Raw genomic sequence first — 20,600 nt, forward strand, 5'->3', positions numbered from 1 at the left:
TATTTTGCAACAAGCAAACAAAAAAACAGAAACTAAGGATTATAATTAAGGAGATTTACGGTAGTAGACTATGTATGCTTTTTTTTTTTTTTTGACCCATTTCTATACTATTTCATGCTTGGTCACTTGACCAAAAGCATTCTAATACCTCCTTGTACCTTTCCTAATAATACAGCCTTGTGATTCATCTTATGAGAGAAAGCTTGTCCCCATGACTTGGCTATGCTACCGCTTATTTATCAGCCAAAGGGAACTGCTATTTTTGAGTATTTCTTCTTTCTGTCTCACTTGACAGTATTTTAATTACCTGTATACCTACAAAATGCCTGGGGATATCAAGAACTGGGTAGATGCTCATATGAACTGTGAAGATATTGCCATGAACTTCCTGGTGGCCAACGTCACGGGAAAAGCAGTTATCAAGGTAGGAGGCTCTGTCACTCACTTGTTTTGAGACCTTGGGCAAATATCTATTATCTGAGCCTAAGAAGTTCTTGTAACTATAAATTAAGTATAGGACTAGATAAACTTTAAGCTCCATTTTAGTTTAAGCTTCTATGACTGATGCGGTCACACTGGGAAACGGAAGCTAGGCTTTGACAAATTAAACATGTTTTCTTTTTTTATACAATTTCTTTAGTTGCAGTTTTTAAACTTCAGTATCAGAGACAAAGGCTATGATGATCAATCTGTAAATCAAAAACTTAATTATATTCTCAAAGCTGATATGGGATCTAGTTCTTTTAGTTAAAGGATGTAGTTTAAATTTTTCTTAAGGTAGCTGGTTTTGTTTTTATTAGATGTTGAGAAAATAGTACACCTCATCCAGTTATGTAACTGTAGTTGTCCTAAACACAACTAATTTAATTGTTTTTAAATATCAATTACCAGGTTTTAAAAGTACCTTTCCCATAACATATTAAAAGCTGAGAATACACAAAGTTCCTATGAGAGGCCTTTGTATCTGTAAAAGATGCCTGTGTATTCCTGAAATTTATACATTGCTCAAATAAGATCCCTAGGTAGATACAGAAGGTACCCTTCTTTATATGAGTAGAATTATCTTGGTCTTTTTTCCTTCTAGATTAGAATTTCATGCATGAAAATGGGCAATGCCAAGTTCCCTAACAATCTGCCTAGAAAGCCAAATTCCTAGGTGAGCTTATGCTGAAAGCATGGTATGGCATTATCCACTGATTCCTCATGCTATTAACTGATGAGAGAAGCCAGATTAAACCAAAGTGAAGAGGGAAGGAGGAAACATCACTGTCTGTGCTCACCAAACTTGCCCCAGTCCACACCCTATGCCCCAGCTCTCTAAAAAACTCAGTGAACAGCTGACCACACAAAAAATAATGCGAATTGTGAGAGTTATTTTAAAGGGACCCCTCCCATCCCCAAATTTGCTTTTTTTTTTTCTTTTTTTTGAGACTGAATCTCGCTCTGTCACCAGGCTAGAGTGCAGTGGCACAATCTCGGCTCACTGCAACCTCCGCCTCCTGTGTTCAAGCAATTCTGCTGTCTCAGCCTCCCAAGTAACTGGTTCTACAGGCATACTCAGCCAGATTCAGCTATTTTTTTTTTTTTTTTTTTTTTTTGTATTTTAGTAGAGATGGCGTTTCACCATGTTGGCCAGGCTGATCTTGAACTCCTGAGCTCAGGCACTCCACCCACCTCGGCTTCCCAAAGTGCTAAGATTACAGGTGTGAGCCACTGTGCCTGGCCCCAAATTTGCTTTTTAACATGCTTCAACATGTTTTCAGCTGTCGCTGCTGACTGTGAACAGTAATGCCCAGTGTCTCTATGCTTCTTAGCCTGGACTTAGTTATCTAGCTTTCTTTCCCTTCTATCTCTTCACTGTTTATTTATCTTCACTAGGTTGGGATAGCAGCTTCCCCTGAGTTTGCTAGGAAGATCACTGGTTAAGGTTTGAGAGTGTAGTGGGGAGTCAGGGAAAAAGTTTCAGAGTATGAGGGACCATTCAATTTTTTTCTTGACTCAAGGGAATTGCAGAATAGCTTGGCATCTTCAAGAGCATGGTGCTGCTCATAGCATTTGCCATTAGCTGGAAAGAGGAGAAAGAGCACATGTTGGAACTAAGGTTACGGTGAAAGTTATGGGAAGCTGTATTTCATCGCCCTTATGGCTACAAGAACAAATGGTGTTTATACAAGGACCTTGGCAGTGAGAAAACAGTCATTAAACAGGAATTAAGGAGCTTGTCATCACCACTTCTTTCCAGTTACAGAAGGCAAAAGCCCTCCAAGCCTTTTTTATTGGGCCCTTGTGTGTTCTGCTGTTGGCTGAGCCAGACAGAGTTGAATGGAGGAATGGCGAGGTGTGTGTCTGTGTGTGTGTGCACGCGCATGCAACATCTCAGCTTACAACACAAAATAATGCAGTGTGGTGTCACAAGCATGATTTTATTGTCCTTGACACTGACAGCCAGGTATGTTTTTATCCTTCTCTGGTAGGTAACCCCACGAAAGAAATTCAAGTGTCCTGAGTGCACAGCCATAGATGGGCTTTCGCTAGACCAAACACACATGGTGGAGAGGTAAGTGAGCCTCAACCAAAAGTGCGCCTTAGCCTCTGATCTCTATTTCCTGCCTTAGGCCTGTTTATGGGACTTTGTTGGAGATATAAGGACAGCAGCTGGTAGCCATAGTCACCTCCATGTGCACTGTGGGAATTGGGTTAGTTCAAGCTCAGGTCACCCAAAGAATTAATTCGGAATGCTACTCACTCAATTTGTAATGGCTGGAAGGGTCTTAAAAGTATAGCTGGCCTTAAGCTCCAGAAGCCAAATTCTCCATGTGGACTAAGCAGTTAACCATCTACAGTCATTTGAGTGGAAGCTAGTTAATTCCAAGGAAATACTGGATTATTTTTCAGGGTAATAGCTCCACGTTATAGTAAAAGCTTGATTAGAAAGAATTAAACCAAACCCACCAGAGACAAATTACCTTTGCTGACACTGTGGAAATGCCTGCCAAGAACAGGATCGAAAGCAAAGCCCTCACGTTACAGACAGAGGGGCAAGACAACTCTAAAATACTCTCTTTATTTCGATTCAAGTCAGTTACTCAACAAGTACACCTTTGTGTGAAATGTAATCCTAGGCCTTGTAGGTAAGTATTAAAGGAGTGGGAGATGTATGTCTTCCGTTAAGACTGTACTAGACCTAATAGTTCTCACCTGTACCCCAAAAGTCCCCAAGCTTTGAAGTGCCTGAATCAAACCTAATACTTTCGGAAGACGGTTCTTTATACAAGACAGCAAACTCTGACATCCCAGTAGCGCTTGTCAGGGGACAAAAATGCACTCAGATAAGGATATAGTAGCCTTTTAGAATGAAATATCTAGTTCAGATTTCACAGATCTCATATGCCTCTGCTTGCAGAATTCATTTCTGAAATCTATCAGCTATATTAAAATTCTTCAAGCCTAGAGAATTTTTGCGTGTGTGCAGAAAGTTGTTTCAGTTGGCCTGGATTCTGTAATGTTTTACTCTGTTTTACTCTCTAAATAATCTCTTTATCTTTTTCATATATAAACATTACCCAAACGACATGACCTTCACCAGTTGTTGATGTGAAATAGTATACTGTCACTGGTATCATAAGTATTTCACAGTTAAGGGTAGTGACATACACTGTCATAGCTCCTTTGGAAGAGACCCCAATTGGACTTCTATTGGAGTACATGAAATTGTTATTTAAACCTAAATAACAGTTTGGGGAAAATTCGTAACAGTGAGCTAAGTGGTCATTCATTGGGCTGAGTTAAAATGGTGGGGATACATGGTCCAGGAAAGGAAGTATAGGGAGAAAAGTTGACCTGATGATGGCCTTGAAGTTCATGCTGAGGCTAAACAACTCCTCTAGCACTACTGAGATCTTAACAAATGTAAAGAGGTTTAAAATGCAGTGAGAGCCGGGTGTGATGGCTCACGCCTGTAATCCCAGCACTTTGGGTTGCCAAGGCCGGTGGATCATCTGAGGTCAGGAGTTCAAGACCAGCCTGACCAACATGGTGAAACCCTGTCTCTACTAAAAAAAAAAAAAAAAAAAAAAATACAAAATTAGCTGAGCGTGTTGGTATATGCCTGTAATCCCAGCTATTTGGGAGGCTGAGACAGGAGAATTACTTGAACCCGGGAGGTGGAGGTTGCAGTGAGCTGAGATCGTGCCGTCACATTCCAGCCTGGGCAACAAGAGTGAAACTCCATATCAAGAAAAAAAAAGTGCAGTAGGGGAATTTAATTTAGATATAATTATTATTAAACACTGGAGTAACTAAGGGGGATATGGAGGCTTCCTCTTTGGAGTTTCTTTTTTTTTTTTTTTTTTTTTTAAGAGAAAGGATCTTGCTCTGTTTTGCAGTGATACAATCATGGCTCACTGCAACCTTAAACTCCTAGGCTCAAGTGATCCTCTCATCTGAGCCACCTGAGTAGCTGGGACTACAAGTGCATCCTAGTACCACCATGCTAACTAGTTCTTAAATTTTTTATGGGGACAGGGTCTCACCATGTTACTCAGCCTGGTCTTGAACTCCTGGCTCAAGGTATCTTCTCGCCTAGGGCTCCCAAAGTGCTGAGATTACAGGCACGATAGGATATGTTATGATATGTAGGATATGTAGTTAGGAGGAGGTGCTGATGGAGGGATTGGAGCGAACTGTTGGACTTTAACAGTGTCAAGGACCTTAACAGTGTTACATGTATATGTAACAATGCTATTTGTGATGAGTGCCCTGAGAGAGGCTCAAATGGCTATAATTGATCAGGTGAAAGAGAAGTAACTTTTTGCTAGGTTCATTATTAAGAATAACTTTCTAAAAGAGGTGACATTTGAAGTGATCCTTCAAAAATCACTAGGATCCCAACCAGTAAAACCCTGGGCCAGAAGCAGAGACTCTCGTTAATCATTTTTTGTATTTTAGTAGAGACAGGTTTCACCATGTTGGCCAGGATGGTCTTAATCTCCTGACCTCGTGATCTGCCCACCTCGGCCTCCTAAAGTGCTGGGATTACAGGCATGAGCCACCCTGCCTGGGCTTTTTTTTTTTTTTTTTTTTTTTTTGGAAGACCGGAGTTTTATTATTACTCAAATCAGTCTCTGTATATACTTTTATATATGTATATCAAGACATAGATATGTGGAACTAGAATTTCAGAAAGAAGTTTAAAAAGAACGTTGAGCCCAGTCATACCTCAGTATCCATAGGGGATTTGTCCCAGGACCACTAGAGGATACTAAACTTCATGCATGCGCAAGTCCCTTATATAAAGGCCTAGGATTTGTATATAACCTTTGCATATCCTTCTTTATAGTTTAAATCATCTCTAGATTACTTACAATCCCTAATACAACATAAACGCTATGTAAATAGTTGTTACATGGCATCGTTTAGGGAAAAATGACATGAAAAAAAGTCTGTACATGTTTAGTATAGATGCAGTTTTTTTCCAGATATCTTTGATCCAAGGTTGGTTGAATCTACAAACACAGAACCCTTGGATATGGATGGCTAACTGTATTTGGCAGTCATCTGTCCAGAGACAGCAGTTGACTAAAGAAAACCAAAGGCAGAATCTTGGGAAATTCTGACATTTAGGAGACACAAAGAGTAACTGAAAACAGAGAGGTAACCACTGGAAAGGCCAGGAGAGAACCAGGACATACAATGTTCAGAAGCATGGAAGAAGCAAGGAACAGGCAGGCTGGAGAAGGTCTTTGAATTCCATGGCTGTTGGTACCTTACAAAAATAATAGCCAGGTGTGGTGGTGGGCACCTGTAGTCCCAGATACTCGGGACGCTGAGACAGGGGATCACTTGAGCTTAGGAGTTCAAGGCAGTACCACTCCACAATTGCACCTGTGTGAATAGCCACTGCACTCCTGCCTAGGCAACATAGCAAGATCCCCATCTGTAACAAATAGTAATAATGTCATAGAGTATGAAGCCAAAAGGTTTTAGAGTATGAGTCGATGGTGAGGAAGTAGAGTTAGTGAATGTGAACTACTCTTTTGAGAAATTTAACAGAGAATAGAAGGAACCAAATCTGGAAATAAATTAGCAACTGGGAACAAAACTATTTATATTAAAAATTGAGTCACTGAATTATTAAATAAGGCATTTAGATAGGGAGGGAAGGAGACGTGAGTTAAGCTATCTTGGGTAGATAAAGAGATGGTGTTACAACTGTAGAATCCATCCTTCCTTCCTTTTCCCTCTCCCTATCTTTGGCTGGTCTCCTGGCCTCAAACAGGCCTCCTGCCTCAGCCACCTGAGTAGCTGGGATTATAAGTATGAGCCACCATGCGCAGCTGTTTTATTTTTAATAATAATCTTTGCAGAATACACATTTTATGCAAAACAATGAAAGCAGTTAGCCACTGTACAAGTGTGTGTGACCTTGTGTTGGGTTTTGTGGTTCAGTAGCTCATTTATTCCTATATTTGGGGGTCTGGGATCAGAAATCTCAGTTGTGTAGGAGAGTAGCTTCTATTACTGCCCAGCTTCCGTTGCCAGGATCCGCTGTTAGTTCTTTAAGAGTCAGAAGCATGTGTCGCTCTTCATTTTGACAAGTGTCTTCACCAAGGTTAGGGCAGTATGACAGGCAGACAGTATTGATTTAAGAAAAAGAACATAGTATTTTGAATTAGGCTAATCTTTATTCAGATGATGAGTTTGCCACACTTATTAGCTGTCTGACCTAAGGAAATTGACTTTACCTTATCCGAACCTCAATCTGTTCATCTCCTAACATAGGGATATTAATATCTGTCAAATTACAATGTCCATTTATAGGTTCAACAAATATTTATTGAGCATCTTTGTACCCAAGCTGTTATGTGTGGGGATAAATGAAGTAGTGATAACATGAAAGCCTGTAGCACAGGGCCTGGGAATGTTAGTTTCCTTCCCAGTTTCCCCAGCGTTAGTCCTAAAGACTCCTGGTTACTTTAAGTAATGGTATGTGTTTGAAAGGAAAATAGAAAACCATTAGTTCTTTCTTCCCCAGACACCTTCATCACTTCAGAGATAGTCAGTGGCAGTTCTTGGTGTGTTTGTACTTGATTGGAAAACCAACACAGGAGAATGGTTACTGACATGGTAGCTGGACCCCTGACAACAGCTCATGTGGGCCACTGGCAAACAGCCAAAATCCTGTCTCCCCTAACCTGCTCTCCAACCCAGACCCCCCATGTGAAAAGAAAGTAGGAAGCACTGTTATTACCTGGCAGGAGAGTTAAGGACCTTGACCGTTCAGTGGAGGCCTGCCGCTTCTCCATTGTGGGTCTGTGTGAAGGAGAAAGAAGTACTCACTAGACCTGGGTTAGCCAGGGGCAGCTGTCAACAAATCAAGCTGGCCTGAGCCCTAGTGGCTTCTTGCCTATGACCCATTCCTGTTTTCAGATCTAGTTACAGAGGAGACATTGTCCTCAATACTCTCTACAGGGCCATGGAACCACTATCCTCTGCCAAGAACCAGGATTCTTCCTTAATACATACTTGCTGGTACCTACGCTGGGCACAGCTGGGCTTTGCTGGCCAGAGTCTGTATGCATAACTAGAAATGAGAAGAATCTGGACATGTTAGAGGCAGAATAACAGTCAAAATTAAAACCTTGGAGAGATTTGATTTTATCTGCCATTGCTTTGACCCCATAATCTGAAGAGAGGGAAGCTGTTGTCCCATGCTTGGTCCACCTCACTTTGTTAAAGTTCATCTGTCTTTTCCCCGTCTCCCTTCAATCTGGAACTAGGAACACCACTTCCTGAGTCTCAAAAGACTTCCAGCAGGAGAGAAACTCAGTCACTGGTGTGTAATGGTAGAGTGTGATCCAAAGAGCAGGCTCTATTGCCAGCTCAAACCTGAGTTTAAAACCCAGTTCCACCACGTTCTACCCCTGGGTCGTTCTACCCCTGGGTCCTTGGGCAAGTTGCTTAACCTCTCTGAACCTTAATTTCTTAACCCATAACATGAGGCTACTATAAATCCAATAGTTGGGCAAGGCGGGTGATGAGTATGGGGGAGGATTACTTTAAGGAATCCATGAGATATGTATGTAAATTATCTGGCACATAATAGGTGCTCAGCAGTTGTTAATTTTCAGTCCCCCTCATTGGACCCTAGAATTGTGTTAGTAAGTACATTTGTATCATCTAATTAAGACTTTAGCCTTAGAAGCCAGAATGCCTGCTTTGGCTCTAGCCTTTTCTAGTTATTTGACCTTTGAACATGTTATTTAATCCTCTCTGTATCTCAGTCTTCCATTATAAAATGGGAATAATAGTCCTACCCCATAGGGTTGTTATGAGGATTAAGTGCATTATTAATGAGTAGAAAGTAATTTTAACACAGCTTGGAACATACAGTAAATCGTAGTTGTTGCTTTGTGGTATTGGTGGGCATGATAATGTTATGAGTTAAAGGCTCAAAATGAAATAATAACAAATTTTTTTAGAAACATAATGACCAAGAGAGAAGAATTGATAATAGCAGTCTTCTTAATTAACAGCTTTCTTGCTAAAGCTCAAAGCACTTGAACAAAAACTTGTTGGTTAAAATAATTTGAAACAATGCTTGCAGTATCTCTGAGGACAGAAGAGACCTCTCTGGTCTGTGTCTTGACATTCAGCTCCTGCTTGGTGAAAGGTTCTGCCTCCAGTTAGAGTTTGTTCTTTTTGTAGTGCTCTCAGATATCCTGGGCCCGACTGAGGCGAGAGTGTTGACCTTTCTGAAATCCATCCTTGAGGTCCCCTTGACTTCAAAAGCAGCTTTTCCAGGCTTGTTTTCCCCCTGGCCTAGTGCTGAAGCATCCTCATTACCCAGCTGTCACACTCAGTTGGCCTGATTGACCAGAGCCATTCCCGAACACATGCCTGACCTGCTCACCTCTGAGAAGACTGGCTTTGGGAGTGAGGTGGAGATAGGGAGACGGCCTCTCCCCTCCTCCGGTGATGCTGCACTGCACTGGCACTGAAGCAGTTGTTGCTAACAGTTCTGACATGGAAGTGACAAAAATGATGAGAATTATGAAGGCTGTCCTATGTGAACTCCAGCTTTCACAGAAGATTGTGCAGATTGACATCATACCTAGAGACTGCCACTTACAGGCCCTCCGTCAATGTTGGTTGAATGAATGAAGTATTTATTGTTTGAAATTTGGCCCTGTCCCTTTTTTTTTTTTTTTTTTTTTCGCCTTTCATCACTGTGAGCAAGATCGCTCCTCTCCTTTTAAACTTCAGTAAACTGAAGCTCAAATCCAAGTAGTTTTTTTTTTCTTTCCATCCTTTGCCTTCTCTTAGCTGGCAGAGATGGGGTTAAGAATTGTTGGCAGCTAATCCACCTTGGTTTGAGGCCCTCTCACACTGAGCTGGAGGAATGACTGGAATTTGAGGGGGAGGGGAAAAGATATTGTGACCTTTGCAGGCCCGTGGCCGCCAAGCACCATCTCCTGTTCACGTTCTCCCACCGAACTAATAGTCCAAGTACCCCCAGTTCACCTCTTTTTTCCACACCTGTCAACCTTTTTAAGAACCTGGGAGCAGACTGTGGCTACTTGAGCTTTTTTTGTTGATGTTGAACATTATGTATTTTGCTGTTATCTCTCAGCCTCTTGAACATATTATCTTTTCTCCCTGACCCCATCCTTCTCATTCTGTTCAAACCCCTCCTCCCCACCTCCTTCCCAAACCCCACAGGTCAGAGTGCATCAACAAGTTTGCTTCAGTCTTCGGGACCATGCCTCTCAAGGTGGTGGAACACCGAGCTGACCCTGTCCTGTACAAAGACGACTTTCCTGAGAAACTGAAGAGCTTCCCCAACATTGGCAGCTTATGAAACGTGCCATTAGTGGAGGTCTGAATGTGAGACCGGGACAGAGGGAGAGAACAAGGCCTCCCACCACTCTGATGTCAGAGAAGTGGGTTAAGGGTGGAAGGTTGACCTACTTGGATCTTGGCATGTACCCACCTAACCCACTTTCTCAAGAACAAGAACCTAGAATGAATATCCAAGCACCTCAAGCTATGCAACCTCTGTTCTTGTATTTCTTATGATCTCTGATGGGTTCTTTTCAAAAATGCCAAGTGGAAGCCTTTGTGGCATGCTCCAGAGTTATATCCAGCTGAGGCTCCGTTTGTTTTCAGTTCCGTGTAACAGTCTGGAAGGAAACATCACGGACAGTAAGACTGCTGGAGAAGAGAAGCCTGTCAGCCCATTTTAGGTCTGGGGAATCATGTAAGGGGTACCCAGACCTCACTTTTAGTCATTTACATCAGTGAGTTCTTTCGAGGAACAGCCAAACCCAGAATTTGGTGCAAAACCCAAACATCTTGGTGGGATTTGATAAATGCCTTGGGACCTGGAGTGCTGGGCTTGTGCACAGGAAGAGCACCAGCCGCTGAGTCAGGACCCTGTCAGTTCCATGAACTATTCCTCTTTGGTTTGGCTTTTTGATATGATTAAAATTATTTTTTATTCCTTTTTCTACTGTGTCTTAAACACCAATTCCTGACAGTCCAAGGAACCACCTTTCTCTCTTGGTATATTTAACTCCGTCTTTGGCCCGACAACAGTCTTCTGCCCGTGTCTGGGAGCACACGCCAGGAGGAATGTCTGGTACCCTGTGCATCCAGCGTAAGAAGGTCCCAAATGGTAACCATTTTAAGAGCAGATGACTCAGAAACCTCCAGAGGAATCTGTTTGCTTCCTGATTAGATCCAGTCAATGTTTTACAGGTATTGTCAGAGAAAACCAGAGGGTCTGTACTAGCCATGCAAGGAGTGGCTCTAGCTGGTACCTGTAAAAGTTGTGGGAATTGTGACCCCCATCCCAAGGGGATTCCAAAATTTCTCTCAATAAACTTAACATTAGCCAGGGAGGTTCTGGCTAACGTTAAATGCTGCTATACAACTGCTTTGCAACAGTTGCTGGTATATTTAAATCATTAAATTTCAGTATTTACTAATACTGCACATGTGTGAATTATACCTCTTTAAGCCCAGTTGATGAACAAATCTACCCTGGCAAATGTTAAATGTTATGGATTCGAAACAGATTTATCTGGCTCTAATATTAAGATTAGCCACAGTTTGGTCTTTCGCCATAACATATGTCCCCAAAACACAAAATACATAACAATTTGCTTAGAATATGGATGTAATTACAGAAACCTAGTTGTTATGCTAGTCGACATCACTCATACAGCATCCATTGTTCTGTTGAGTGACATGAAGGTGGGCAGTTATTATGCTGTAGTTTCATCAAGAGTCACTTCAGATGTGTTCCCCAGACTTTGAGAGGTCAAAGAAAATTTCAGAAGTAGCAAAGTTGGAAGTGGAAATCGTAAGAGTTTTGTCTTCTTTCATTTGAATGAGTGATTGAATCCTGGACTATTATTGCCAAAGGGGGCAAGCAATCATCTCATCCAGTTTGTTCATTTTGCAAATGCAGAAACTGAAGCTGTGATTTTTTTCAGTGTCCGACAACAGCAAACACAGGTGCTTAACAAATACTTTTGATTTGGGTAATATGTCCTGGTCAGTGGGAGACATAGGAAAGCATTTTGGTCTCATAGTCACAATATTGGGGACGATATGATAGAAAGCAAGGAAAAGATTTCTGTTGTCACCCAGGTACCCGAGGCTGACAAGCACAGTGGGGACCTCTAACCTTTCTAGGGATTTTCTAGTTTTCCAAGATGTGGGGCAGGTATAGGGGAGGGCCTTACCTTGAAATCTCTGCTGAGAGCTGTGGACTTTGCTGGCATTGTGTATGTGTCCTATTGCCCTGGCTTCTTCAGCTATTTCCGTCCTTTTGCTCATCACTGAATGCACTACCTTAGTGGCTGGTTTCTAATGCAGCTTCTCTCCCAAAGGGTACATTTTTAAATGTTTCTTTTTTAAAAGCTTAATAGTCCTTTGATTTTGGAAGAGGAACTCTTTCACCTGAGTTCGTTGTGAGCCCTAGAGAGCTGTGTGACTTTGTCATCGTCATAGGAGTCGTTGGACTTTAAAGGGATTACAACTCCATTTAAAGTACCTCATTACTCCCAGGAATACTGGGTGTTAGATCTTGCAACATAGCATAAAACAGTTTATGTTAAAGAAGGAGCATTCTATCCTAGGCACCTGAAACAACCTCAAAGGTGAGGATACCCTCTGCACAGACAGGTGGTATAGTCACGGTAGAAATTCAGGACAGGGATGTAGCAGGTGATGGCGATTCATGGATTCAGAGTGGGCTAGGGACTCCACTTCCTTGTTAGTGTATTTCTGAGCTGCTAACCAGCAAACCTCACCCATAAGCTTAGGTCAGGATCATCTGCCCTTGGGATGCCATAGAGCCTGGTTTCAGAAGCGGAACAATCATGCTAATTAAAATGTCATGTTCTGGCCTACAGCAGACAACAGCTGGTTTTAGATTAAGAAATCATTTTAAAGAAATCACATCTTACTGACCTATAGAGAAGACGAACTTGAACTGGCCCTGGCCCAAGTACACACTGAGCCACTGGCTTTGCCCCCAGGGACCTAACTGGGCTGGGCCTGCTTGGAATGCCGGGGCTGGAAATACTTTTTTATTTTGCTGATTAACATTACATAGTTGTTAAAATGTTTGTCTCATGTATTTTACCAACCCTCACACATTTAGGTATAAACCTCTTTTTCTGGAAGAATTAAAGAGGAAAACAGCAACTTTAGTTGTCAGAATCTTGTGTTCTTTCCTGCCAGTGATGCTCTGCTGTATCTTTTTTCTTTTTTCTTTTTTTTTTTTTTTTTTTTTGAGACAGAGTCTCGCTCTTGTCTCCCAGGCTGGAGTGCAATAGCGTGATTCCGGCTCACTGCATCCTCCGCCTCCCAGGTTCCAGCGATTCTCCTGCCTCAGCCTCCCAAGTAGCTGGGACTACAGGCGCCTGCCACCACGTATGGCTAATTTGTTTGTGTTTTTAGTAGCGGCAGGGTTTCACCGTGTTGGCCAGGCTGGTCTCAAACTCCTGACCTCAGGTGCTCCACATACCTTGGCCTCCCAAAGTGCTGGGATTACAGGCATGAACCCCCACGCTCAGCTGCTGTATCCTTTCTTTACTCAGTGTCATCGAGTTCAAAGTTCTAACCACCCTGGTTTCTGTGCCACAGCCTCATCTACTTCCAGCTGGGCTTTGAACTCATGGTTTTTAAGTGCTGGTTTCTCTGCTGCCTTTGGAAAAAGGTGACCATCATGGTGGTCTGTGCTAACGCAGACTGGGAGCTGCAAGAGACAAACTCTGTCTTGGCTCTCATTGGCCGCAGGTGTAGCTAAGAACCCTGTGATCCCAGCTTCCTTCTCGGATGATAGCCTCTGACAGGCACCATGCCAGGAGGAAACTAGAGCATCTTTATCACTGAAAGAGAGCACGTTTCTATCCACAGGTTCTGAAGTTGATTTGGGGTTAAAATCCAAGAACCTTTGATGGTTTTCAGCCAAGATAGTAATCAGAAAGTAGATGGAGCAGAGACTGGGTTTGGGAAGTGGTGGGATTCTGGGAAGGCTCTTCAAGCTCTGCAGTGAGAGCCTGTGAGGACCCAGCTGATAGGGTAAAGGCTTTGGGTATTGGAGACTTCCCATCAGCCACCCATCCTGAGCCTGCTGTGTTTCCTTTGCTTTGTAGCTCCTTTGGGGGTATGCTGCTTTTTCCATTTCTCTTGGCTCAGGTACTCTTCCACTGAAGCAAGAGAAGCCACAATGGGCTGTTCCCCAAGCAGCCCTGGCACGGAGAGGCAGAGTAGAGAATGCTAAACTGGCCCCATACCTCTTCCAGCCACTTCCTGAGGAGCAGTTCTGGCAGGAGTGTTAACCATATTGGCAGCAGCTTCCATCCAGAGAGACTTTGAAAGCAACTTGAGCTTTCCACTGCAGGGCCTGGAGGCATATGAAACCTGTGGGGCCTGCCCCTACTCATTTCACCCCTGAGCTCTGTCCAAGCCCTGGAGCTCCTATCCTCGGCGTGTGTTTGGTACTCACCCACTTTCTACTTCTGAGTAGAATCAAGGGCAGCATTTGGTCCCTTTATGCCAGCCATGCATCATCTGTGAACAGGCCTTATTGAGCTTATCTTGGCAGAGGAAAGTCAGGCAGGCAAGACCCACTCTAAATTTTAATGTTTCCCCCTCATTTTAGGGTAGGAGCTGTGAGTTCATTTGAAGACTGGGTGAGGGCATTGTAAGCTCAAGCCACAGCCTCTCTTGCACCTCCATTAAATGGACTGTTAGGGATCCCCAGCTTCCCCACATTTCCTGGGAGGGTGTGTGGGTCTGTACAGGCAACCTCGTGTCATTCTTTCAATCTCTGGCTCACCATTGCTGGCAACAGTGGGAAGATAATCAGAGAAAGTTTGGCTCCCTCTCCTAAGTTTCCAGGCCTCTTTCCTTTTCAAGAAATAGTTGAGTCACCAGCATCTGTATCTGGCATTTTGTTTCTTCACATTTGCAACCATTTTAGGGTAGAGCTTTTTTTTTTTTTAAACAGAGTCTCACTCTGTCCCATCGGCTGGAGTGCAGAGCTGTGATCATGGCTTGCTGCAGCCTCAAACTCCTGGGCTCAAGCAATCTTCCCATCTCAGCCTTCCAAGTATCTGAAACTAAAAGCATGCACCACCATACCTAGCTTATTTTTTTTGTAGAGACAGGGCCTCACTATGTTGCTTAGGCTGGTCTCTAACTCCTGGGCTCAAGTGATCCTCCTGCCTCAGCATCCCAAAGTGTTGGGATTACAGGTGTGAACCACCATGCCTGGCCCAGGATAGCGCTTTTTCCTTTCTTCTGCTCTCCATTGGTTGGACCACTGGCTGCGTCTCTTCCCACTCTCCCTGAAAGGCACAGAACTATCAGACAGAAGATGAGGTAGTTCTCAAGAGGGACCAGGCAGCTATGTCTGCTAGAGGCTTCCTCAGCAAAGCCCCATCTTGTCTACAACCTCTCAGGAACTGCAGGCGGGGTGGGAGCGGCTGACAAAGCAGGGATCCATATGTCTTAGACCAAAGCCACCAGTCAGGCCTTGCCACCATATAGAACCTTCCCTTTAGAATATATTTATTTGGACTTTTACTTATAGCTGCAAACATACCATTGGCTACTATACCCAAGCATCAACTCAAGGAACATTTGGTTTTCTGGTGAGCACAGCTGAAGAACAACCAACTAGTTACTAATCCAGTTGAGGGAAGAGAACATTTATTCAGTCATTCTATTATTCCTACTATTCATTTTCTCACGAAAATGTAGTCTTTGGCCAGGCATGGTGACTCACATCTGTAATCCCAGCACTTTGGGAGGCCGAGGTGGGCGGATCATGAGGCCAGGAGATTGAGACCCTCCTGGCTAACACAGTGAAACCCCATCTCTACTAAAAATACAAAAAACTAGCCGGGCATAGTGGCGTGCTCCTGTAGTCCCAGCTACTCAGGAGGCTGAGGCAGGAGAATGGCGTGAACCCGGGAGGCAGAGCTTACAGGGAGCCAAGATCGCACCACTGCACTCCAGCCTGGGCAACAGAGCAAGACTCCATCTCAAAAAAAGAAAATGTAGTCTTTGCCAGGCAGTGTGGTAGGCCCAGGAGATACAGGAATTAGAGCTAAGACAGTGTCCCTACCCTGTTCTTGAGCTCCAGTTCTAGTGGGAGTTCTTGAGCTTGGTAAGATGGTATGAGTCCATCAGTGGCCCAGGACTCTTAAGCATGTATGTTTTAGTCCCAGCTATAAATGAGGATTCCATTAACCCCATCTTCTCCAATGTATGGAGGATGCAAGAAGCTTTAAAATGTCCTTTTCTCACAGTGTCTTCCCTTGACCATGCCTTAGTTTCCTCAGCCAGAAATTGGAGATAGCAAGAGCACTTATGCCTGAGTTGGTGAGATGGAACGATGTATCAGATCTCTTCCCCTTTTATTAACTGGATCGTTTACCAGATTGTACCTGGTGATGCTGCCAGCCAGCCCTCTTCCGGCCCCTATTTCTGCTTACCCTGTTACCAGAGAGCCTGGGGGTCTGGATCCTATCTGGCCCCGTCAGGGTGGATTACCAAATGAGCAGTTCTTTTGCCCCAGTCCCTTTCCTGTGCTATCAATAAGCCCCATGTTTATTTTCTTACGTTATTGAAATGAGCACTTGTGATTTGGGCCTCTTCTGAGGAGTCCGGAGAGCGTCCATCCGGTGCCTGGTGAGGGCCCTGCCTGGCTGGCTGCTGTCTGAAGCTATTTGGAGTCCTCTCCCTGTGTTTTCTGTGTGGCTTAATTTCAATAGAAAGGGCTGTATGCAGCCCTGTATCTGCTGATTTTCAGGTTTCAACTTTCTGCCAGCATCACTGCCTGCTTAGAAGTAAAGTTATGTTTCTCATTAAGGGGATAACAGCCACAATTGAGGTAATTAACTAAAATTGTACATTGGTGGCAGCAGCTCCTATAGGATTTCCAATAGTCTTTCTCTAGTAGATCCTTGGGGGCTCACCTTGATCTCCTGTCTTCTGTCTACCCTGCACCAATATACCTTGTCCTCTTTTCCAGATATAGTTTCAATAATTTTTTTCCTAACAGCCTTTTTGTCACCAGTTGGTTTGATATCTTACAACTTGGCCAAATGAGGGTTCCATTAACTCCATCTTGTCCAAAGCATGGAGGATTCAAGGATTTTTTTTTTTTTTCCTCTCTCTCTCTCATAGCACCTTTCAGTTGCCAGTTGTACCCTGGCCCTTCTTTGGAAGTCACAATGATGAATATCCTTTAATAAGAGATTGATGCTCTTTCAACTCTCATGTCATCTGTACCATCTCAATGGAGAGGATGACTTTGGATGAGGTTGGGATAGAAAGGAAACATTTGGAAGTCCACTGCAGTGCTGTGTGGAAGTCTGGGGTTTAGGAAATATTTGGAGGGAGAACTTCCTAAGGAATGATTTTTGGTTCCTTTAGGCCTTAACAACACACCAAAAGTATCCTGTGAGACTATAAGCAGGACACAACATTGTTTCTCGCCTTGGGCTGTGACTATTATCTACGTCTCAGTACAGATTACTTTGGTTAAATCACTCAATAAAGAAATCTTTTCATGCCCACAATCTGAACCTGAGGGCTATTACTGAAGAGAATTGTATCTGACACCAAAATTTACTTTACTTTCAGAGAAAGAACCAAGAGAAGGTAAATTTTCACTCATGTTTTTAAGTCTATTGTCTTTAAAAGATTATATTCCCTTAAAAAGTAAAAAACCCAATGTGATGGTTTCCTTCAGTCAACAAATACTTATTGAGCAGTTATTGTGTGCCAGATACTGTTTTTGGTGTGAGGATATGGCATGGAACAAAACAATGTACCTACTTTCATCAAACTTACATTCTAATGAGGAAGATAACCAAAACAAGTAACTGAATATAATTTCAAATGTCAATAAATGCTGTAAAGAAAATAAAGCAGAGTGTTACATGTGGCTAATGACTTGGAGACATTTTAGGTAGGTTGATCAGAGGTGATATTTAAACACAAATGTAAATGTTGAGGAGTGAACCACGAGCACACCAGGCAGAGGGAAGAGCTGGTATAAAGGCCCTCAGGCAGGAACAAGCTCAGCTTATTTTAAGAACAGTAAGAATAATATCTGAAGCGTATTGAGTATGGAGAGCATGATAGATGATGATGCCAGAAAGGTAGACCAGTGCCAAATTGTGTTAGGATCATATGGGCCAAAAGGATTCTAGAGTCTTACTATGAGTAAGGATGGGAAGGCACTGGATAGTTTTAAGCAAGAGAGTGACATATCTGAATGGCATTTTTAAAAAGGTTATCCCTGCTACTGCGTGGACAATAGGCTGTAAGGAGCAAGAGTAGTAGAAAGGAATTCAGCTAGGACACTATTCTAGGGACCCGAAGTAAGAAATGGTGACCTAAACTAGGATGGTAGCAGCAGAGGTGGTGAGAAGTTATACTGGAAGTAGAGTTTATTGGATGTACTGATGAATTGAATGTAAGAGATGAAAACAAAAGAGGATTTACAGGTAACTCCAAGGTTTTTATACTGAGTAACTGCATACCGTGAGCTGAAATATGTCAGACTGAGCAGGGTGAGGGCAAGGAAATGTTGAGAGAGAAAAATCAAGAGCTCTACTTTGAACATGTTAAGTTTAAGATGTCTATTGGACATCTAAGGTATAGTGTCATTTAAACAGTTGGTTATCTAGAGTTCAGAGGAAAAGTTATGACTGAAAATAAAGATGGGATTTAAAACCCTAGGACTCAATAAGATTACCCAGAGAATTAGTGTAGCTAGAGAGGTGACAAGGATAGGGGCCCAAGTACTAGGCCCACTCTAACATTTACAGGTAGAGAATAAAAGGAAGAACCAGCAAAGGAGACGAAGTAGTTGCCAGTGAATTAGGAAGAAAACCAGGAAGGTGTCTGTAAGATACCTGTGATAAATTAGAAGTGCATGCTGTAAACTCTAGGGCAACCACTAAAAATCACTTTTAAAAGAGGCAAGGCTAATAAGGCAATACTGGAAATGGAATATCAAAAGTATACTCAATCAAAAAGCAGGAAAAGAAAAGTAAACAAAGGACAAAAGGGACAAATGGAAACAAAGAGCAAGATAGGGTTAAACCCGAACATGTCACCAATTACATTAAATGTAAATGATCTAAACACTATAATTAAAGGGCGGAGATTATCAGGCTGAATTAAGCAGCAAGTGCAATTACATGCTGTCTACAAGGAAAACCCCTATAAAAGTTAAGTTTAAAAAGTAAAAGAGTAGAAAAGATATACTATACAAATAATAGTCATGAGAAAGTGAGAGTGTATCATCAGGGAGCAAGAGGAACATTTCATAATGATAAAGAGGCCCAGTCATCAAGAAGACAGAACAAGATAATCCTAAAATGTGTGTGCATTAAATAACAATGCCTCGAAATACATAAAGCAAAAACTAACACTGAAAGAGAAATAGAAAACCCACAATTATATATAGATGTTTCAACGCTCCTCTCTTAGTAAGTGATATAACAAGTTGATAGAAAAATGTAGATGACCTGAATAACACTGTCAACAACCTTGGCTTAATTGACAGTTATAGAACACTTCATCTGCTGTAGCTGAATACACATTCTTCTTAAGTGCACATGCAACATTTACCTCAAATGCGTTACACAAAAATAAGTCTCAGTAATTTTAGAGGAATTGAAAACATTAAAAAGTTATCTGACCACAGTGAAGTTAAATTTGAAATCAATAACAGATATCTGAGAATATCCCCAGTAGTTGGGAATTAAATAACATTTCTAAATAATACATGGATAAATAAAGACACAAAGGAAATTAGAAAATATTTTGAGTAAAAATGAAAACAGTGTATCAAAATGTGTAGGGTACTTAGAGATTTATAGCTTGAAGAGTTTAAATTAGAAAAAAAGAAAAGTCTGCAGTAAGAAACTAGGAAAAATAGCAAAATAAACTCAAAGTAAGTAGAAAGAATAAAAAATAAGAACAGAAATCAATGGAGTAGAAAATGGAAAACAATGGAAAAAACCAAAAACTGGTTATTTGAAAAAGATTAATAACTGCTCAAGACTGCTAAAGGGAAAAAAAAAGAACTAAGATACAAATTGACAGTATCAAGAATCAGAGGGGAACATTGGAACAGATTCTAAACATATTAGAAGGATAATACGTTGCTATGATCTGAATTTTTGTGTGCCTCCCTGCACCCACTCCCCTCCAAATGTATGTGTTGAAGCTTAATCCCCGTTGCACTGGTGTTGGCAGGTGTGGCATCTAGCAGGTAATTAGCTCATGAGCAGAGCTCTCATGAATGTGATTAGTGTCATTATAAAAGAGACCTGAGAGAGAGCACGTTTGTGCCTTCTACCACATGAGGACACTTAGAAGGTGCCATCTGGCCGGGCGCGGTGGCTCAAGCCTGTAATCCCAGCACTTTGGGAGGCCGAGACGGGCGGATCACGAGGTCAGGAGATCGAGACCATCCTGGCTAACATGGTGAAACCCCGTCTCTACTAAAAAATACAAAAAACTAGCCGGGCGAGGTGGCGGCGCCTGTAGTCCCAGCTACCCGGGAGGCTGAGACAGGAGAATGGCGTGAACCCGGGAGGCGGAGCTTGCAGTGAGCTGAGATCCGGCCACAGCACTCCAGCCTGGGTGACAGAGCGAGACTCCGTCTCAAAGAAAAAAAAAAAAAAAAAAAAAAAAAAGAAGGTGCCATCTATAAGGAATGGGCCTTACCCAGACACCAAATCTGCCAAAACCTAGATCTTGGATTTTCCAGCCTCCAGAACTGTGAGCAATAAGTTTCTATTGTTTATAAATTACCAGTCTAACATATTTAGCTGTAGCAGCCCAAACAGATGAAGAAGTATGAACTTTATAACAATAATTTCTGTAACTTACATGAAATGAACACAATCCATGAAAGACACAAATTGACAAAACTGCCTGAAGAAGAAATGGAAAATCTGAATACCCTTGTATCTGTTAAAGAAATCTGTAATTTAAAATGTTTTGCAAAGAAATACCTAGGTCCATATAGTTTTACTGGCTAATTCTAT

General features: G+C 42.3%; 1 protein-coding gene across 5 annotated transcripts in view; it reads left to right on the forward strand.

Moving 5' to 3' along the window:
• Nucleotides 1-20,600, forward strand: part of EXT2 (exostosin glycosyltransferase 2) — a 199,511-nt gene that overhangs the window by 148,405 nt on the left and 30,506 nt on the right. For 3 of the 5 annotated variants that reach the window (XM_010378049.2, XM_030917809.1, XM_010378047.2), the window contains 2 exons: nucleotides 296-424; nucleotides 2,475-2,557. In XM_010378049.2, the coding sequence (XP_010376351.1) occupies nucleotides 296-424; nucleotides 2,475-2,557 (212 nt within the window). Of the gene's footprint in view, nucleotides 1-295; nucleotides 425-2,474; nucleotides 2,558-9,720; nucleotides 10,996-20,600 lie in introns of those variants that run through there. The other 2 variants (XM_010378050.2, XM_010378048.2) reach the window with 1 other exon arrangement.

This window comes from Rhinopithecus roxellana, chromosome 15 (genome assembly GCF_007565055.1).
Source record: "Rhinopithecus roxellana isolate Shanxi Qingling chromosome 15, ASM756505v1, whole genome shotgun sequence".
Taxonomy (NCBI): domain Eukaryota; kingdom Metazoa; phylum Chordata; class Mammalia; order Primates; family Cercopithecidae; genus Rhinopithecus; species Rhinopithecus roxellana.